The sequence below is a fragment of the Ahaetulla prasina genome, chromosome 1, assembly GCF_028640845.1.
Source record: "Ahaetulla prasina isolate Xishuangbanna chromosome 1, ASM2864084v1, whole genome shotgun sequence".
NCBI classification, from domain to species: Eukaryota; Metazoa; Chordata; class Lepidosauria; order Squamata; family Colubridae; genus Ahaetulla; species Ahaetulla prasina.
Genome location: NC_080539.1, coordinates 260,622,620 through 260,643,115, shown reverse-complemented (window position 1 = coordinate 260,643,115; position 20,496 = coordinate 260,622,620). Strand labels below are relative to the sequence as shown.

The 20,496-nt window shown below is 37.8% G+C and overlaps 1 protein-coding gene across 1 annotated transcript in view; it reads right to left on the bottom strand.

Annotated features, from left to right (window-relative positions):
• The window catches only part of LRRC56 (leucine rich repeat containing 56), a 75,510-nt gene that overhangs the window by 43,330 nt on the left and 11,684 nt on the right, over positions 1-20,496 (bottom strand). The window contains exons 3-4 of the mRNA XM_058156789.1: positions 16,794-16,901; positions 770-936 (exon numbers count right to left, since the gene is read on the bottom strand). Of these exons, the coding sequence (XP_058012772.1) occupies positions 770-936; positions 16,794-16,812 (186 nt within the window). The 5' untranslated portion in view covers positions 16,813-16,901. The remainder of the gene's footprint in view (positions 1-769; positions 937-16,793; positions 16,902-20,496) is intronic.

The window sequence follows — 20,496 nt, the reverse complement described above, 5'->3', positions numbered from 1 at the left end:
GTTCTGGAGACTGAGGAGATTCCAGAACTTTATAGCATTGGAGCCTAACAAAGAAAAAGATCACCTCGCCTTCTAACTTGCTAGCAAGAATGAGCTGCATAGAATTACATCTGTGGATAGAGATGGAGTTAGATCTTGCCCAGTATTCTGGAGTGTTCTTACTTAAACACATGTGGATGAGGAAAATACTTCAAGTTAGCAACAGAACGTAAGGCCAACATGAAATTATTTCTTAAAGCTGTTAAGGAGTACAAAGCATTTTTAAAAAGAGTAACTACTCTGTTTTCCCAAAAATAAGACTCCCCTGATAATAAGCCCAATCGGGCTTTTCAGCGTATGGCAATAAGGCCAACTGCTTATTTTAGGGTTCAAAAAAATATAAGACAGGGTCTTATTTTCAGGGAAACACGGTAATAGAACTACTCAGATATTCCAGATCAGTTATTTTAAGATAGGTTAATCCTACTAGCATGGTAAACAAAATCATAAACATAAACCATTGGTGTATCATATTTACAAATTTAATTATATTAAAATATTCCCTAATTTGAGTCTTTAATAACTAAATAGAAATTAGTGTAATATAAAATAGGCTTTGTGTAATTTCTAATCATTCAGTCTGAACAAATGTATGGTTATGAAAAAAAAACAAATTATTCAAAACAATATTCAGTGGATCCATCTAACTGCAATACTTTCAGATATGCCAAAGTAGTGCAATGATCATTAATGTATCTTAAGTAGATACAACAACATAGTATATACTCACCAGCTTGTGGGGAGAAAGGTATTCATCCACAAGTAGCTCTTCATCTTCTTTAATAGATGGATTCGGGTTCAAGAGACCTTGCCAGCCAAGATCTGTAACCCTAACTGTTGCTGAACCTGGTCTTGAGGTTCTATCTAGTTTCCAGTTTAGCTTCATTTCAGAATGCCCTAAATGTTAAAACAAAAGAATGCAAGCTAATTATTTGAGTCCTGTATTTATTTCATGCATCATAAGCTAAAACAATGTAGGATTATGCTAAATATTTATGAAGATTGAAAAATATAAAATGTTTACTAATCAGAACGATATGCTTAGTTTTACATGCATATAGGTTTTATATATATAACTAACAACTGTGAAAAAGATTGTGCAAGTTTGTTTATATTTGATTCTATCTGTTTTTAATTAACAGATTTAACAAATAGTTAAAACGTTGGCCAGGAAATCAAGTTCAAATCCCTATTCACAGTTGCTGAGTAGAACATAGTAACTGGCAAAACCTATCTTACAAAACTGTTGAGAGTAAAATAAGAGATAAAAATAAGAAGAAATTCTTATGTCTATCGATTGGATTCTTAGACAAAAAATGAGATATAACTGTAACGAATCAATGCCTTTTGATAATATTGGAATTCAAATAAATCAGCTAAGCAATATAACTTTAACAGAGGAAGTCTGTTAAATCGATTGACACTCAAAAAATTAATAATCAATATTGGGTACTGAATCAGTCTAATTCTTACTGCCCAGTGATTTGAATGTCAGGAAATTCCAGAGAATCTTTTATCTCTTTTCATGCTGGCTAAGATGTTAAATATCCAAAGCCCTTAAGGGCGAAAGATTTATATGATTAGAAGAGTATCCAAAACCTTTAAAATAAATACCTAAAATATCTTCTTAAAGGCCACCTTTTGATCCACCACACTGGCAATTTTCATCCTAACTCCAACATTTTCTTTTCCAGGGTTCAGTTTTTCTAGCGCAAATATATAGCCCATTTCTAAAATGGCGACAGTAACTAAAAAAAGGAAAGTTGACTTGTCGCTTCCAGGACAAGTGGAAATTGGAATATTTTTTCACTGAAATACGAAACAACTGTGTCTGCCTAATTTTCCAAGAAACTTCTGGCTGTTTTCAAGGAATTCAGTATCAAGAGGCACTACCAGATGAAACATGCTAACTACAACAAGCTAACTGGGAACGAAAGCGGCGAAAAATGGAAGGAACTGGAAGCTGCTTTAACAGCACAGCAGCGTTTTTTCACAAGAGCCTGTGAGTCAAATGAAAATGCCACAACGGTGAGCTATGAGGTGCAACGCTGATTGCCAAGCACTGCAAACCTTTTACTGAATTTATTAAAGACTGCATGATGAAAATGGTGGAGAAAAATTGTACTGAGAAGCAGCAAGTTTGCCAATGTTTGCCTGGCTCATAACTCTGTGGTACAGAGAATTGAAGACATTTCATCTGATATTAAGAGACAGTTAGAGGCAAAAGGAGTGGAGTTTGACTTTTTTCATTAGCCTGCGACGAAAGCACGGATGCATCTGACACCGCTCAGTTATTGATTTTTTTGAGAGGAGTGGACAATGACATGAACGTGAGTGAAGAGCTACTTGACCTCCAAAGCCTTAAGGACAAAACAAGAGGAACAGATTTATTTGTTTCGGTTTGTTCTGCTGTAGATGATATGAAACTATCGTGGAATAAAGTCACTGGGATTATTACAGATGGCATACCTGCCATGGTTGGCGCGCAAAGTGGATTATCAACCCTAGTCTGTAACAAAGTCAGCGAAGGAGGAGGCAAAGCTATAAAACTCCACTGTATTATTCACCAACAAGTTCTCTGTGCCAAACATCTGAAATATGTTCATGTTATGAAACCGGTGGTGAAGGCTATTAATTATATTCGCTCCAAAGCCCTGTGCCACCACCAGTTTAAACGGTTTCTACTCAACATGCAGGCTGAATACAGAGATGTTGTGTATCATAATGAGATAAGATGGCTCAGTCGGGGGTCTGCACTGCAGCGCTTCTACTCTCTTAGGGAGGAAATTGGACAATTCTTGGCAAAAAGGGGACAATCGATGCCAGAGCTATCTGATCCTGTTTGGCTGGCTGATTTTGGATTTTTAGTTGACATAACACGACAACTGAACGTGCTGAACATGAGCCTTCAGGGGCAAAATGCAGCGGTAAGCCAACTGTATTCACTTATCAAAGCCTTTGGGACCAAGTTGCTACTTTTTCAAAGGCACCTGTCACAAACGCAGCCTAATACCACATATTTCCCATCGCTGCAGGAAATAATGACCAGTTTTCTACAGAATAATATGAGTGCACAAATAAGGAGATATGAAGCAGACATCTCATCTCTGGCTGAGGAGTTTCAACGGTGCTTTCGGGATTTTGCAGCTATTGAAAAGGAGATCATGCTTTTTTCTCTCTCCTTTCTCTGTGGACCCTGATGACGCTCCAGACCACCTGCAGCTGGAGCTCATTGAGCTGCAGTGTGACGCCGAGTGTCACAGTCAGCACCAACAGCTCCCTCTTGTCAACTTTTACCACCAGCTGGATAAAGACAGGTTCCAAGAGATTCGAACATTTGCTAAGAAAATGCTGAGCTTGTTTGGTTCGACATACTTGTGCGAGAAGACATTCTCAGTTATGAATATTAACAAGAACTGCATGAACATGAGACAAAGTGACTTTCACCTGCATGACATCTTGCACATCAAAACCACTGTTTTTGAGCCAGACCTGGCCTATATAATGCAGCCGAGATCTCTATATCACCCTTCACATTAGTACAGTTAAGTTATTTGTTTCGGTTTGTTCTGCTGTAGATGATATGAAACTATCGTGGAATAAAGTCACTGGGATTATTACAGATGGCATACCTGCCATGGTTGGCGCGCAAAGTGGATTATCAACCCTAGTCTGTAACAAAGTCAGCGAAGGAGGAGGCAAAGCTATAAAACTCCACTGTATTATTCACCAACAAGTTCTCTGTGCCAAACATCTGAAATATGTTCATGTTATGAAACCGGTGGTGAAGGCTATTAATTATATTCGCTCCAAAGCCCTGTGCCACCACCAGTTTAAACGGTTTCTACTCAACATGCAGGCTGAATACAGAGATGTTGTGTATCATAATGAGATAAGATGGCTCAGTCGGGGGTCTGCACTGCAGCGCTTCTACTCTCTTAGGGAGGAAATTGGACAATTCTTGGCAAAAAGGGGACAATCGATGCCAGAGCTATCTGATCCTGTTTGGCTGGCTGATTTTGGATTTTTAGTTGACATAACACGACAACTGAACGTGCTGAACATGAGCCTTCAGGGGCAAAATGCAGCGGTAAGCCAACTGTATTCACTTATCAAAGCCTTTGGGACCAAGTTGCTACTTTTTCAAAGGCACCTGTCACAAACGCAGCCTAATACCACATATTTCCCATCGCTGCAGGAAATAATGACCAGTTTTCTACAGAATAATATGAGTGCACAAATAAGGAGATATGAAGCAGACATCTCATCTCTGGCTGAGGAGTTTCAACGGTGCTTTCGGGATTTTGCAGCTATTGAAAAGGAGATCATGCTTTTTTCTCTCTCCTTTCTCTGTGGACCCTGATGACGCTCCAGACCACCTGCAGCTGGAGCTCATTGAGCTGCAGTGTGACGCCGAGTGTCACAGTCAGCACCAACAGCTCCCTCTTGTCAACTTTTACCACCAGCTGGATAAAGACAGGTTCCAAGAGATTCGAACATTTGCTAAGAAAATGCTGAGCTTGTTTGGTTCGACATACTTGTGCGAGAAGACATTCTCAGTTATGAATATTAACAAGAACTGCATGAACATGAGACAAAGTGACTTTCACCTGCATGACATCTTGCACATCAAAACCACTGTTTTTGAGCCAGACCTGGCCTATATAATGCAGCCGAGATCTCTATATCACCCTTCACATTAGTACAGTTAAGTTATTTGTTTAGCCTTTCATAAAATAGTTCATTTGCATTTAATGTTAATGGTTCAAAGAATGTCAGGCTAAATGGTTGGCCCCCATACATTTTCACCTTACCAAATCTGGCTCTCCTTGCAAAAAGTTTGGACACCCCTGATCTAATGTGACCAAGGAGGCAGGCCCTATGCAACAGTCTCTATCCTGAGATTTGAATGGCTCCAATTCTGCTGATTTTCTGGAAGACTGTGAAGACCTTGTTTTTCCTTCAAAAACTGGGGCTGGAACATTAATGCAGCCTTGTATGGGTGTCTTCCTTTGGGTGAGCAAGTGGTTGTAAGATGCCTTGATCATTTTGAAATAATTTTTTAACAAAAATATTAAAGTATGTTTCTGTGTGGGCTGTTAAGATGGGTGACCATTTAAGTCTGCTTAATAAATAGCTCACCTTGCACTTTTAAATATGCCAAATATGGATATTTAAAATAAGCCATGATATGCACAATACATTTTATTATAAATATCTGAAAAGAACGCTAACAATAAAATTTGAAGCATTTTTCAAAAATATCCATTTTAAAACAAGACAAAAATAACACACAAACAAGATTTTTCTTCTAAGATTCAACATTTTTAGAAATTTTATATCCCTAAGTTATTTTATTCCAAATAAATCTTGCAACCATATTTAAATTTGATAACACTATACAACAGGGGTTCCCAAACTGGGCAGCTTTAAGACTTGTGGACTTCAACTTCCAGAATTCTCCAGCCAGCATAGTTTGAAGACCTCTGCTATAGAAGTTTGAAAATAATCAAAACGTTATTAATTTCATTTGTTTTGGCTCAAAATCCAGTAGGTAATCAAAATCCAGTAAGGATTAATGGTAATAAAATAGGAAAATAAGTAATTATGGAAATGCACACTGTATGAATTATTATACAGCAAACGATGTGCTGGATACTAGAGCTATTATATATTGATATTCATGTATAGCTCACAGCAGGTGGCAGCATCTAGTTAGCAGAACTTGAAAAAAAGCTAAATAAGTCAGACCTGGTTAATACAGCTCAGCTGGCAATCTACATTAGTACAATTCTCACTTTCTGAACTAAGCTAAGAGTAGCCAAAGAGTTAATTTAAACAAATGTCATATATCCATATTGATACAACCAGATTTCAAATAAGGGAAAGTATATCTGATATTTAAACATGGAAACAAAATTAATTTGATTCTAATTATATTTAAACTCTAAATTGACAAATTTATTAATAATTAAATTTATTTGCTACCAAAGTTTCAATGATACTGGGCTGATCATACTTAACAAATTGTATGTTATTCATAAAATCAATGGTCATGACATTAAATAAAATACCACAACAATCTCAAAACAAAACAAATTTGTAAGAATTTTCTGTTGTTCAAACAGAGGAAATAATATACCATTCAAGCTTTCATCTACTTCAGAGTAATTATACTGTTCTGATTCTCTAACACTGCCCTCCAACTACAATTGGGGTGGAGATTTCTGAATCCTTGTATATCAGAGTTCTCTGGGTGATGTGGAAAAAATATTCTGGTGGAGGAGAGGAGGAATTCTAATGAACAAAATTCTGTTAAGCTAAAAAAAAGCTTCAACTTTCTATCTTGGTCAACAGAAACTGCAGAAATGATAGATGATCTATTAAATTCCTTTTTAGATTGCATCTTAGATGAGGTTTATGACATCATATAATAAAGAAATGATCAATTGTGCAATGTGTGATTCTCATTTATGATAGGTAGAACAACCACAAGGTACTTAGATCAAGAAAACATTTTTAGTGTTATGCAACAAGAAGGGGAAAAAAGCAATAATATATAATTTTGTTGAATCCATGTTGTTCTCTGAACTTGGTTGTTTGCTTGAAGGTATTTAATTATCCAACTAGGTAACATCATCAGTGCACCAAGAACTCTGCAGTTCAATCCTAAACTACATATATTCTTTTCTATTAGAAGTTATAATTTTCATGAAAATACAGATAACAATGCCAAAACAGTGAATCTCCTTGTGTAAAATAAACTGCTTTATCCAACATTTCAGTATAATAGAGCTGGTTAAATATAGGTAGGGGAGGTGGGGGGTAGAAACCCAATAAACAAACCAAAAAGTTCCACTACAAAATCCTCATCTAAAATATGTTTGGGAAATTATTTATCCATTTTGAGGCTTGATGATTTAATATTTGAAGCTATATTATGATTTTGGTTTCCCACCATTGTTCAATTATCTGATTTTCGTTTAGACCTACATTAAACAGAATAGCCAGTTCCTTATTTATACAACAAAAATAAAATGTGTTGTATTACAAAGTTACTAGTGAACTGAAAGACAATCCAAGCTAGTATTCGCTAATATATAACAGCTGCATTAAGTACCACACCCAGTAGCTCCTTTCCAACATTTAGGGGAATAACACAATTACAAAACTTGGAAACAAATTAAAAAGTAGGATGCCTGGTAATCCGATCTTCTTGATAACAAGAAATATACTTCTATTATAGAACAGCAAAACCCTACAATGTAGCAATGTAGTGGCAATAATGCACAACCCTTTTTAATAGAATTACTTGAACTGTAAACTAACACAATACAGTATTGGTGCAAAGTGCCAATCACTGAAGATGCATGAATACTCAATATTTTTTTCTGCAATGTTTTGAAAATGTTTGAGATATTCCAATTTTAAATTTTTGCTTCTAAACTCTTATTTCCAATCCAGAAACATCTGTTTTATTTGTTCTATAATTTTTTTTTAATTTAAACTATTATGTCCCACTTTTCAAAGACAAGGATGCAAAAGCAGACCAGTGATACAAATAATTCAGAGTAAAAGTTGACAACAAAAATAATTAATCTTGCGCCCACCTAAAAGTAGACAAACAGAGCTTTGCTCTCCTGTCTTGGAAGAGAATTCCATTATTAAGGTGCCATACAACGTGCCAATATCTTGTCCTCAACAGTCACAACAGTCCGGCCAGCCAAAAGTGACAAAGCCCAAGATATAAGCATTCTGCTGACCCAAGCATTACTGTTTCACAGCATTTCAAATCAGTGGGACTGTTCAGGCTGTAGTCAAAAATAATTCCATATAGGAGTACTGTTAAGATTAATTTGCAAGTGCTGAATGCTTGAACAATCAAGACAGAGCTTTACAAGGGATATACTAACAAACATATTGAGATTCTACCAACTGAAAATATGATCAAATATAAGTATGGAATGTAAACACAGTATTTGTAGATTAGACAAGTTAGTGTGAAGCAGAATCTATAGTGCATTCTTCTGAATGTCCTTAAAAGCTACGAATACCATTTTAGCTTTAGTTTGTAAGTGCCCTATCTTTCAGAAAACAAGATTTATTATTATGTCATCAAGAAACTATGTCAATTAGTTCCTAATGGAAAAATTGTTCTTGTGTACAGTATTCATGTATTAGCTTACATCACATAAAACCTGATCTTGTTATATAGGTTGTAGATAAACTAAAAGCTAAGATTACAGAGATATAGCTTTCATTGTAAACATCAGTAAACAATTCATTTTACTTCCTGGACAATAACATAATATTTGTTTATGTATAATAATGAAAAGGTCAGTTTAAAAATTTTAATTACAGTATTGAGTTTTCATTAAATGTACCTTCATATAAAAAGCTATTTTAAAGCAGTACACATTTGTCAATTAAATGTACCAATTGACTTCAGATAATCAATAATTTTTGATTATGGTCTTTTTCTTTCAGATAAAAGGGGGAACTATACCTTTAGCTAGATCCCTAATTTTGAGACAAATGGAAAAGAACAATTATCACTCTAGAAAGATTGCATAGTGAAAAGAGTATATGTTCATCCCTGAGACTTTCTCTACCTCTTAGTGGAGAAAGCTGTATTTTACGAAGATCGGTGAGATAAAAACGACAAATGATAAACAATGCAGACCCAATCTGTTATACAAAAAAGGTAATACTGTACATAGCTATTTGCATCAACCCAATTTGTCATGCAGTTGCCTAGGCCAATCTTGGTATCCGTAAGGAGATTCTTATTATTAAAGGCAAGCACAAAATAAATTTTCTAGGAGGCAGATCAATCCACTTTCTTCTTCCAGGATTGGAGCTAAATATTTTACACAGGTTGCTAAAAAGAAAATAGCAAAAGAAAAAAAAAGAATTTCCTCACAACTCCCTTAGAACAAGGGTGCATGCAAAGGTCATACAAAACCTTCTGTACCAACCATCATGAACAGCTGGCTTTATCTGCTGTATTCTTAATTGTGTCAAGAAATTCTTGCCAAATAAACTAGGGAACGCATTTCAAATAATGTTCATATTTGTTTTTAATTATTGAAGACCACAGACAAGTCAAATTGCATGGTTACACTATGTCCTCTGGATTTTATATTTTTGTCTTTTTGCAGAATTATCAAGTAAAGGGAAAAGAAATAAAGAAAAACCACACGATGGAATCAGATAGACCAAACTTTCAAACCACTGCATATTCATTGATCTATTGAGATAAAGTAGTAATAGTCACTACTTTCTTATTGTACTTTGCATCTGCGATCCTATCTCCATGTCCCTGGAAATAAGCCCTACTGAAAACAATCACACATTAAATAACTATGCATAACACTGCATAATAAATAAAAATAAATAAAGTTGGAGGGAGAGTGCCACCCAGTAATTTAGAAAATGAAATACATTTAAAATATTTAAATAATATTTATAAAAATAATATTCAAATAATAATTAATAAAAATACCCCTCTGCCAGTGAAGAGGTACCTTGATGTGGTTATTGGGCTTGTGTTTTCTGAGGAAGATGAGAACAATGCCAGAGGTTCAGCTATACAGGGCAGGACTCATCAAAGGAGTCAGATAAAGAGTGCCTCTCCAATAAACAATATGGTGATACATAATCTACCATACTGCATTGATCATTGCCCAGGTCAACAAGGACCAAGTTAGGGGCTGGAATTCCTGAACATTCGGTAGTGGGCTACAGGACTCAGGCTTGTTGGCTGAGCAACCAAGACCAGTAGCTGCAAAAGTACTGGAATTAAAATTGTTTACCCATCAAAGTGTACAAAGATTGAAAACAAAAAATACAATTATTGGTTATTTAGTAATAATAGGCCACAATCCAGCCAGCCAAATGTCAATAAAAAGAAAGTATGTGAAAAGAATGCCCCAGTTCTGGAAAGAAAAGCATCCAGAATCAGAAATAACAGATCAGAGGCTATAAGATCAATACTGGTTTTATAATATGAAATAAACTATTTTCAGAAGCAGAACTGGAAGTACTGCAAAATATCTACCCAGGGCAAAAACCAAAACAAAACCCCAAAACAACAACACAGAACTCTTGCTAGAAGTACTCAGAATGTAAAGGCAAGCTGGGGGAATCAGCAGAAGAAGAAGACAGCATTGCTACTGATTCATTTTCATTCCCAAACCAAGAACTCTCTTCTCTGCTTTCTCCTCAGAAAGAGCCACTAAAAAAAAAGAAAAGGAACTGAAACAAAGAATAACTGATCATCTAGAAAAAGCACAAGGACAACAGAATAAAGTTACCTGAATTTCAGCTTGTTCCAAAGAAACAGCTAGCACAAATATTAAATGATGCCAATATTGTAATATCAAATATAAACACCACCTCACTACAAGAAACCAACTAATGTAGAGCATATCTGCAGTTATAACTGAATATCTGGGATGCAAAATCAACAAAGGAGAAAAATAGCCAAACAGTGCACCATCAGAATGAAAAATGAGGCTGGAAAATAAGATCCGTAAGCTAAGATTAGATACAAGCTAAAACAAATGAATAAAAAGAAACTGAAGAACAAGAAGACCAAATAATACCCAATCAATAAATAGGAAACAGGCAAGATTAAGGAAGCACTGGAAATAACAAAGAAACAAATAAGAGCTGTAGTCAAGAAGATCAGATAAAAAGCCCGAATTGCATACTTAGGCAGAATTTCCAATTTCAGTCGAACCAGAATTATTTCTACCAATCCATCAATGGAGAGACTGCAGTGAACCAGTCAACACCTGACAAAGAAGAAACAGTGCAATTATGCACACAGCTATGAGATAACACAAAAAATATAACAAAAATGTAGCTTGACTAAAGGAGACAAATAAGAATTTGAAAAAGCTGAAATGAAAGGACTAATAATAACAGCAGAAATGGTAGAAGAAAGGGGCAAGGAACATCTACTAACCAGAGCATATAAAACATTTGCTAGGCCAATCCTTGAATACAGTTTGCCTGTCTGGAACCCATACCACATTTCTGACATCAATACAATTGAACGTGTCCAGAAATATTTTACAAGAAAAGTTCTCCACTCCTCTGAAAACAACAAAATACCTTATCCCACCAGACTTGAAATCCTAGGCTTAGAAAACTTAGAACTTCGTCGCCTTCGACAAGACCTAAGTTTAACTCACAGAATCATCTACTGTAATGTCCTTCCTGTTAAAGACTACTTCAGCTTTAATTGCAATAATACAAGAGCAACCAATAGATTTAAACTCAATGTTAACTGCTTTAATCTAGATTGCAGAAAATATGACTTCTGTAACAGAATTATCAGTGCTTGGAACACTTTACCTGACTCTGTGGTCTCTTGTTTGTTTATTTATTTATTTAAATTTATTTATTTATTTAAATTTTTATACCGCCCTTCTCCCGAAGGACTCAGGGCGGTGTACAGCCAAAGATAAAAGCAATAAAATATAAAAAGTTAAAATATCAATTTAAAAAAAATATTCAATAATGGCCGAATTAAAACCGTCAATTGACCCAACCTAAAATAACCCATATAAAATTACAAAAAGTTAAAATTTAAAATTTAAAAATCAGGCCAGCTTGGATGAATAAGTAAGTTTTTAATTCCTGGTGAAAGGTCCGAAGGTCAGATATTTGGCGCAAACCGGGGGGAAGTTCGTTCCAGAGGGTAGGTGCTCCAACAGAGAAGGCCCTTCCCCTGGGGGCCACCAGCCGGCATTGCTTGGTGGACGGCACCCTGAGAAGACCCTCTCTGTGGGAGCGTACGGGTCGATGGGAGCATAAGGTAACAGCAGGCGGTCCCGTAAGTACCCGGGCCCTAAGCCATGAAGCGCTTTGAAGGTGGTAACCAAAACCTTGAAGCGCACCCGAAAGACCACAGGTAGCCAGTGCAGACTGCGCAGGAGCGGTGTCACCCGGGAGCAACGTGCAGCTCCCTCGATCACCCGCGCAGCTGCATTCTGGACTAACTGGAGTCTCCGAGTGCACTTCAGGGGTAGCCCCATGTAGAGAGCATTGCAATAATCCAGACGAGAAGTGACAAGAGCATGAGTGACTGTGCATAAGGCATCCCGGTCCAGAAAGGGACGCAACTGGCGAACCAGGCGAACCTGGTAAAAGGCTCTCCTGGAGATGGCCACCAAGTGATCTTCAAATGACAGCCGTCCATCCAGGAGAATGCCCAAGTTGCGTACCCTCTCTGTTGGGGCCAATGACTCGCCCCCAACAGACAGCCGCGGTTGTCCGTTGGATGGATTGAGTCTGAGTCTGTTTCTCCCCATCCAGACCCGTACGGCCTCCAGGCAACGGGACAGCACTTCGACAGCTTCGTTGGGGTGGCCCGGGGTGGAAAAGTACAGCTGAGTGTCATCAGCGTACAGCTGATAACTCACCCCGAAGCCACTGATGACCTCACACAACGGCTTCATGTAGATGTTGAACAGGAGAGGCGAGAGAATCGACCCCTGAGGCACCCCACAAGTAAGGCGCCTCGCGATCGATCTCTGCCCTCCTGTCAACACCGTCTGCGACCGGTCAGAGAGATAGGAGGAGAACCACCGATAAACGGTGCCTCCCACTCCTAAACTCTCCAACCGGCGCAGCAGGATACCATGGTCGATGGTATCAAAAGCCAATGAAAGATCTAACAGGACCAGGGCAGAGGAACAACCCCTATCCCTGGCCCTCCAGAGGTCATCCACCAACGCGATCAAAGCTGTCTCCGTGCTATACCCGGACCGGAAGCCGGACTGGAACAGGTCCAGATAGACAGCTTCATCCAGGTACTGGGGAAGCTGCCATGCCACCACACTCTCTACAACCTTCGCCACAAAGCGAAGGTTGGAGACTGGACGGTAATTACCCAAAATAACTGGGTCCAGGGAAGGCTTCTTAAGGAGGGGTCTCACCACCGCCTCTTTCAAGGCGGCGGGAAAGACCCCCTCCAACAAAGAAGCATTTATAATTCCCTGGAGCCAGCCTCGTGTCACCTCCTGAGTGGCCAGCACCAACCAGGAGGGACACGGGTCCAGTAAACATGTAGTGGCATGTAACCTCCCCAGCAGCCTGTCCATGTCCTCGGGAGCCACAGAATCAAACTCATCCCAAATAACATCAACAAGACGTGTCTCAGTCATCTCATCCGGATCATCACAATCTCGGTCCAAACTATCCCGAAGCTGAGCAATTTTATCGTATAGATAACCACTAAACTCCTCAGCACGTCCCTGCAAGGGGTCATCCCGTCCCCCCTGGTGTAGAAGGGAACGGGTCACCCGAAACAGGGCAGCCAGGCAGTTATCTGCCGACGCAATGAGGGTGGAAACGTAGGAACGTTTCGCAACCCTCAGTGCTACTAGGTAGGCTTTCGAGAAAGACCTAACTAGTGTCCGATCAGCCTCGGAACGGCTGGACCTCCAAGTACTCTCCAGGTGTCTTCTCCGACGTTTCATCTCTCTCAGCTCCTCAGAAAACCAAGGAGCCAATTGAGATCTATGCCGGATCAGAGGCCGCAAAGGCACGACACGGTCCAAAGCCCCAGCCGCAGCCTGTTCCCAGGCCGCAACTAGTTCTTCAGTCGTGCCGTGGGCAAGATCCTCAGGAAACGGCCCAAGCTCCGTCAGGAACCTCTCAGGGTCCATCAGGCGCCTGGGACGGAACCAGCGCATTGGTTCCGTCTCCCTGCGGTGGTGAGCGGCGGTCTGAAAGTCTAGGTGGAGGAGAAAATGATCTGTCCATGACACCGGTATCGTCACTAAATCCCCTAATACCAGATCATTAAACCACTGTCCAGAGATATAAATCAAGTCCAGTGTGGACCCCCCGTGTGTGTAGGGCCATCAGTTACTTGGATCAGGTCCAAGGCCGTCATGGAAGCCTGGAACTCCTGAACCACCGTCGACGACAAGCCGGCCGATGGCAGATTGAAGTCCCCCATGACCAAAAATCTGGGGATCTCAATCGCCACCCCAGCAAGCACCTCTTCCCATAATCCCAAAAGCTTTAACCAAAAACTTTTACTATTGACCTCACCCCATTCCTAAGAGGACCATAAGGGCGTGCATAAGAGCACAAAAGTGCCTACCGTTCCTGTCCTATTGTTTCTCTTTTTTTCTTTTTATATATATATATATATGCTTATACCTCCTTATATTTCCTCATATATATGTTTATATACTATATAATATTTTGTGTGATGCCTATGTACATTGTTATGACAAAATAAATAAATAAAATAAATAAAGTTGGAAGGGACCTTGTAGATCATCTAGTCCAACCCGCCAACCCCCCCGCCCAAAGAATTGGTCAGGACCAGAAGAATTGGTCAAGAATTGGTCAGGACCAGATGAAGATGAACTGCATGTTTTTTGGTTAAAACATCTAACTGGTCTATGCCAGTGCATTGCCAAGTAATTTAACAATATACTGCAAGGAGGTAAAATTTAAAATTGATTAACATCTGGTAAAAGTTAATAGAAGATCCAACGAAAGGGCAGCACCAGGCAACAATGTACCAATTATATGCTTACCTACAACTTTCAAATTGCTAACTGGTGTGGTAGCTGATGCAGTCTAAGAACATCTAGTTGAAAACAAGCTGTTTTCAACTGAGCAGAAAAGAAACTGTTCAACAGCACAGGAACAAAATAAATAAAAAATCAGATCCTAATTGACAAGATAATTTTGGAAAACTGTAAGAGAAGGAAGACCAACTTGAAGGTAGCTTAGATTGATTATAAAAAGGTATTCAACTCCCTCCCACATGATAGCCAAATGTCTAGAAATAACAGGAATCAGTAGAAACATCAGAAGTTTTGTGCAAAGATCATTGGCACAATAGAAGATGTAGTTGCTAGTCAATGGTGATAGACTGGGAAAGGTTTACATAGAATAGAATAGAATAGAATAGAATAGAATAGAATTTTTTATTGGCCAAGTGTGATTGGACACACAAGGAATTTGTCTTGGTGGATATGCTCTCAGTGTACATAAAAGAAAAGATACATTCATCAAGGTACAACATTTACAACACAATTGATGGTCAGTATATCAATATAAATCATAAGGATTGCTGGCAACAAGTTACAGTCATACAGTCATAAGTGGAAAGAGATTGGTGATGGGAACTATGAGAAGATTAATAGTAGTGCAGTGTTGATAATAATAATAATAATAATAGTTTGACAGTGTTGATGGAATTATTTGTTTAGCAGAGTGATGGCCTTCGGGAAAAAACTTTTCTTGTGTCTAGTTGTTCTGGTGTGCAGTGCTCTATAGCGTCGTTTTGAGGGTAGGAGTTGAAACAGTTTATGTCCAGGATGCGAGGGGTCTGTAAATATTTTCACGGCCCTCTTCTTGATTCGTGCAGTATACAGGTCCTCAATGGAAGGCAGGTTGGTAGCAATTATTTTTTCTGCAGTTCTAATTATCCTCTGAAGTCTGTGTTTTTCTTGTTGGGTTGCAGAACCGAACCAGACAGTTATAGAGGTGCAAAGACAGACTCAGTAATTCCTCTATAGAACTGGATCAGCAGCTCCTTGGGCAGTTTGAGCTTACTGAGTTGGCGCAGAAAGAACATTCTTTGTTGTCCTTTTTTAATGATGTTTTTGATGTTGACTGTCCATTTGAGATCTTGCGATATGATAGAACCTAGAAATTTAAAGGTTTCTACTGTTGATACTGTGTTGTCTAGTATTGTGAGAGGTGGAAGTATGGAAGGGTTTCTCTTAAAGTCTACCACCATTTCTACGGTTTTGAGTGTGTTCAGTTCCAGATTGTTTTGGTTGCACCACAAGGCTAGTCGTTCGACCTCTCATCTATATGCGGATTTGTCATTGTCTCGAATGAGACCAATCACTGTTGTGTCATCTGCGAACTTCAGTAGTTTAACAGATGGATCGTTGGCGATGCAGTCATTGGTATACAGAGAGAAGAGAAGTGGGGAGAGCACACAGCCTTGGGGGCCCCCTGTGCTAATTGTACAGGTATTTGATGTGATCTTGCTTAGCTTCACCTGCTGCTTCCTGTTTGTTAGGAAGCTTGTGATCCACTTACAAGTCTGTTCCGGTACCTGTAGCTGGTTTAGCTTAGTTAGAAGAATATCTGGAATGATGGTATTGAATGCTGAACTAAAGTCTACAAAAAGGACCCTTGCATAGGTCTTTGGAGACTCAAGATGTTGTAGGATGTAGTGCAGAGCCATGTTAACAGCATCATCTGTTGATCTATTTGCTCGGTATGCAAATTGCAAGGGGTCTAACAGCGGATCCGTGATGGTTTTCAAGTAGGAAAGCACTAGCCTTTCAAAGGTTTTCATGACTACAGATGTTAAAGCAACTGGTCTGTAGTCATTCAGTTCCTTGATGGTGGGCTTCTTCGGCACTGGGATGATGGTAGAGCGTTTGAAGCAAGAAGGAACATAGCACATCTCTAGTGATTTATTGAAAATATGGGTAAAGATGGGGGCCAATTGGTCAGCACATCAAGAGAGGAATCTTTCAAGGAGGCTCACTATCACCACTACTGTTTGTCATTGCACTGATTCCTTTGTCAAAATACTAAACAAGTCAGACCATGGCTATCAAACATGAAAAATTCTATACAGACCTCCTAGGCATTTGGCTTTCTTTGGAGGCCTTCCACCTCACAAAGGTGTCTTATACATATATGCTACATTTTTATATCTTTAAAATTGTTATTGTATCACTATTTACTTGTCATGCCATCCACCATGTCTGTTTCCAACAGCAACTCCACTTGCAGTATACAAATTTGAGCTATTTATCTTCTAGTTATCTTCTTGAAATGGCACTGAAGTTCTCCTGTGGTAAGTAAAGGGAAAATTGAACGATAATTACTTAATGTAGATTCAAAATGTTATTGTAGTATATTTTACATAGGCCTAGATACTTTATAGATTTATTGTAGATATAGAATTCTATTTATAATTTCCAGTGGAGAGATGGAATGTTTAAAATAACAAGTTAGGTTCATCCGTATCTATCATTATTAAGTTCTAAAATTCAATGTAAGATATATTTCAATAAAAGGACATACATCCCACATACCTTATGGAACATTTTCTCTTCTGCTCACAGATCCACTTGAAAAGCTTTGTTCTACATTGCCTCAGATGGAATTAATGTGAATCAAGGATAGGATTCTTTCATAAAGGAATTTATTCCAAGCAAAAGCCACTTCCCTGACTTTTAACAGCAAATGGAAACTGATCTAGGTATGAGTCATCTTCTTTTTCAGCATTGCTGATGGCAGATTTTTCTGTTTGTTTGCTTCATTTGTATTTTGCTTTTGATGCTTGTTTCTTTCTTAATTAAATGCTAGGCTTTATTTGTTCATTAAATTAATGAATTTAATTTTTAAACTGATTTGCATATGATTTTAGTTTTTAAAGTCAAAGGAAGTTTCTCCATAGAAGAAAATTTCAAGATGTGGAGAAGAACAGAGGTGCTATTTTGTGACCAACAGCTCTAGCTTCTATTCACAATGAATGTTATTACCTAGGTTCTCAAATACCTTAGGGGTAGAATGTAGAAGTTATACTTAGGATATTTCAGAGTTCAATCTTTTTCTTTTTCCTCATAGGAAAAGGTTAAAAAAGAAAGGTAAAAAAAATTAATGGATTTGGGCAGGTGCAAAATATAGCACCTCATTGAAAAATATTTGACAATTTATTGATTTCCAATTGTACCATCTCATTCACCACCCAAAACTGTACAATTTCAGTGAGAAGTTATATCTAAATTTAAATATTCGTTTCAGCATGAATTTTATTGATGACCTTGTGCTAAATATTTATCTATTTTAATTCACAGGATTGTTGCAAGGATTTTATGCAAAATGCTGAGGTAGAAAAAAATATATATAATAACAACAACAACAACAACAACAACAACAACAACAACAACAACAACAGAGTTGGAAGGGATCTTGGAGATCTTCTAGTCCAACCCCCTGCCCAGGCAGGAAACCCTACACCATTTCAGACAAATGGTTATCCAACATTTTCTTAAAAAATTCCAGTGTTGGAGCATTCACAACTTTTGCAGGCAAGTTGTTCCACTGGTTAATTGTTCTAACTGTCAGGAAATTTCTCCTTAGTTCTAAGTTGCTTCTTTCCTTGATTAGTTTCCACCCATTGCTTCTTTTTCTACCCTCAGGTGCTTTGGAGAATAGTTTGACTCCCTCTGTATTTTGTATTCTGTATTTATGTATTATGTTTGACTCTCTCTGTATAATCTATATTTCCTTAGAAGAAATGTAAATATACTGTAACAGTGGGGAAAAACAGTATTGCAAATATGTCTATGGCAAAATCTAATCTGTACCACATTTCATTTACAATTGAAAAGGTAAATTTATTTTTAATGAACAAATATCATACCAATTATATACATGTAGTCATCAATTTATAACCATTTGTTTAGTAACCAAAGTTACAGTGGCACACAAAAACGTGACTTATGACTGTTTCTCACACTCAAGATAATTGCAGCATTTCTGAGATCATGTGATGGCTGCAGTGTCCCAGGGTCACATGATCACTTTTTGCAATCTTCTGATAAGCAAAGTTAATGGGTAAAAATTGTTAAGTGAATCTGGCTTCGCCATTGACTTGTCAGAAGTTACTAACTTAACTAATTTAACTGCAGTGACTTGTCAGAAGTCAGTGATTCATTTAACAACTATGATAAGAAAGGTCATAAAATGGGGCAAAACTCACTTAACTGTCTTGCTTAGCAAAAAAAATGTTGGGCTCAGTTGTTGTCATAAATTGAGGATTACCTGTATTTAACAGGTCTTACCTTACATCACCATAAAAATTACTATTTGGAAACAACATTTGAAAATCTTTGAATTAAAAGCTTTTGAGGGATGCCTCTGGCCTCAGAGCCCCAAGTTTATATAGCTCTGATTGAAGGGTATGTGAAAATACTGTTTTGTCTATTTCTTGAATAGTATCAGAAGCCACAGTCAAAGATAAAATATTAGATGACACAGTGAACACATCCAATCAAGATACAGTTGGGCAGCCTACAAGTTTAATGAATAAATCTTTTCTCAAAATTAATTCCAAGGTGCTTACCCAAAAAGACAAATTATCAATTTTGATGCCATAAAAGACTTTCTCACCAGGGTAGGCTAACCAATGACACAGAGTAAGAAGTGTATGTGTATGTCTTTATCTTACATTCTGGGCTGATCAGGAATTCTTAGCATCTGTTTCATCTGTTAACATCATGGTAGGCCGATGGCGCTTATTTATTCCCAATTTTCTTATGATGGTTCAAAGTTGCAATAACTTTTTTTTAAAATTTTATTTTGTCACAACAGTATATACAATCATCAACATAAACAATACCCCATTATGAGAGAAAAAGTATATATAAGTAAAAGTATAAGTAAAAGTATGCATATAATACTATAATGAAGGGAACAATAGGACAGGAACGGTTGGCACTTTTGTGCTCTTATGCATGCCCCTTATAGACCTCTTAGGAATGGGGTGAGGTCAATAGTAGACAGTTTTTGGTTGAAGATTTTGGGGTTTTGAGTAGACTATAGAGTCAGGTAGTGAGTTCCAAGCGTTAACAACTCTGTTACAAAAGTCATATTTTCTGCAATCAAGTTTGAAGCAGTTGACATTAAGTTTGAATCTATTGTTTGCTCTTGTATTATTGCGATTGAAGCTGAAGTAGTCTTTTACAGGAAGGATATTACAATAGATGATTCTGTGTGTTAAACACAGATCATGTCGGAGTCGGCGGAGTTTCTAAATTTTCCGATGGGACTGCTTATTTGTCCTAAGACTTTTTAAATGTGCACAAGAAGAACCACATGGTTAATGCTATGACTTGTATAAACAGTTCTTTCAAATAAGATCAATTTTCATTGTGTACAGGACAAACTGCTGGATATATGGGCATATGATTTGAGATTGCCCAAAGCTAATTTTGTTAAAGATTTCAGACTTTACCATGATTTACTATTCTTATTCAAAGGCAATAATCTTTATGATACTGAGTTACTGTACTGCATTTTGAAGGAATCTGTTTAGAAAGATACAGGAGAGTTCAGAGTTTAACTATAGGTTTGCAAACTTTAGATTTGTATGCATTGTGCTGACTTGACTACTTGGGAGGTGCAAGTAATGAATAGGTAGTAAGTAACCAACTACAGCTTCCTACAGTGTTTTAATCTGGCAAACTAATATAAAAATTACAGACCAAACATGCTATTCCCTGTTTCCAATAATTTTACTGACAAGGAATTTTATTTAGAGGTATTTAGTGTTTAGCCCCCAACCCCACACAGCTGGAATTAAAATAGTGTATTGAAAGTCGAACACTGTATTGAAATCACCAACTATTTATTAAAATGTAGTAACAAGTTCCAGAA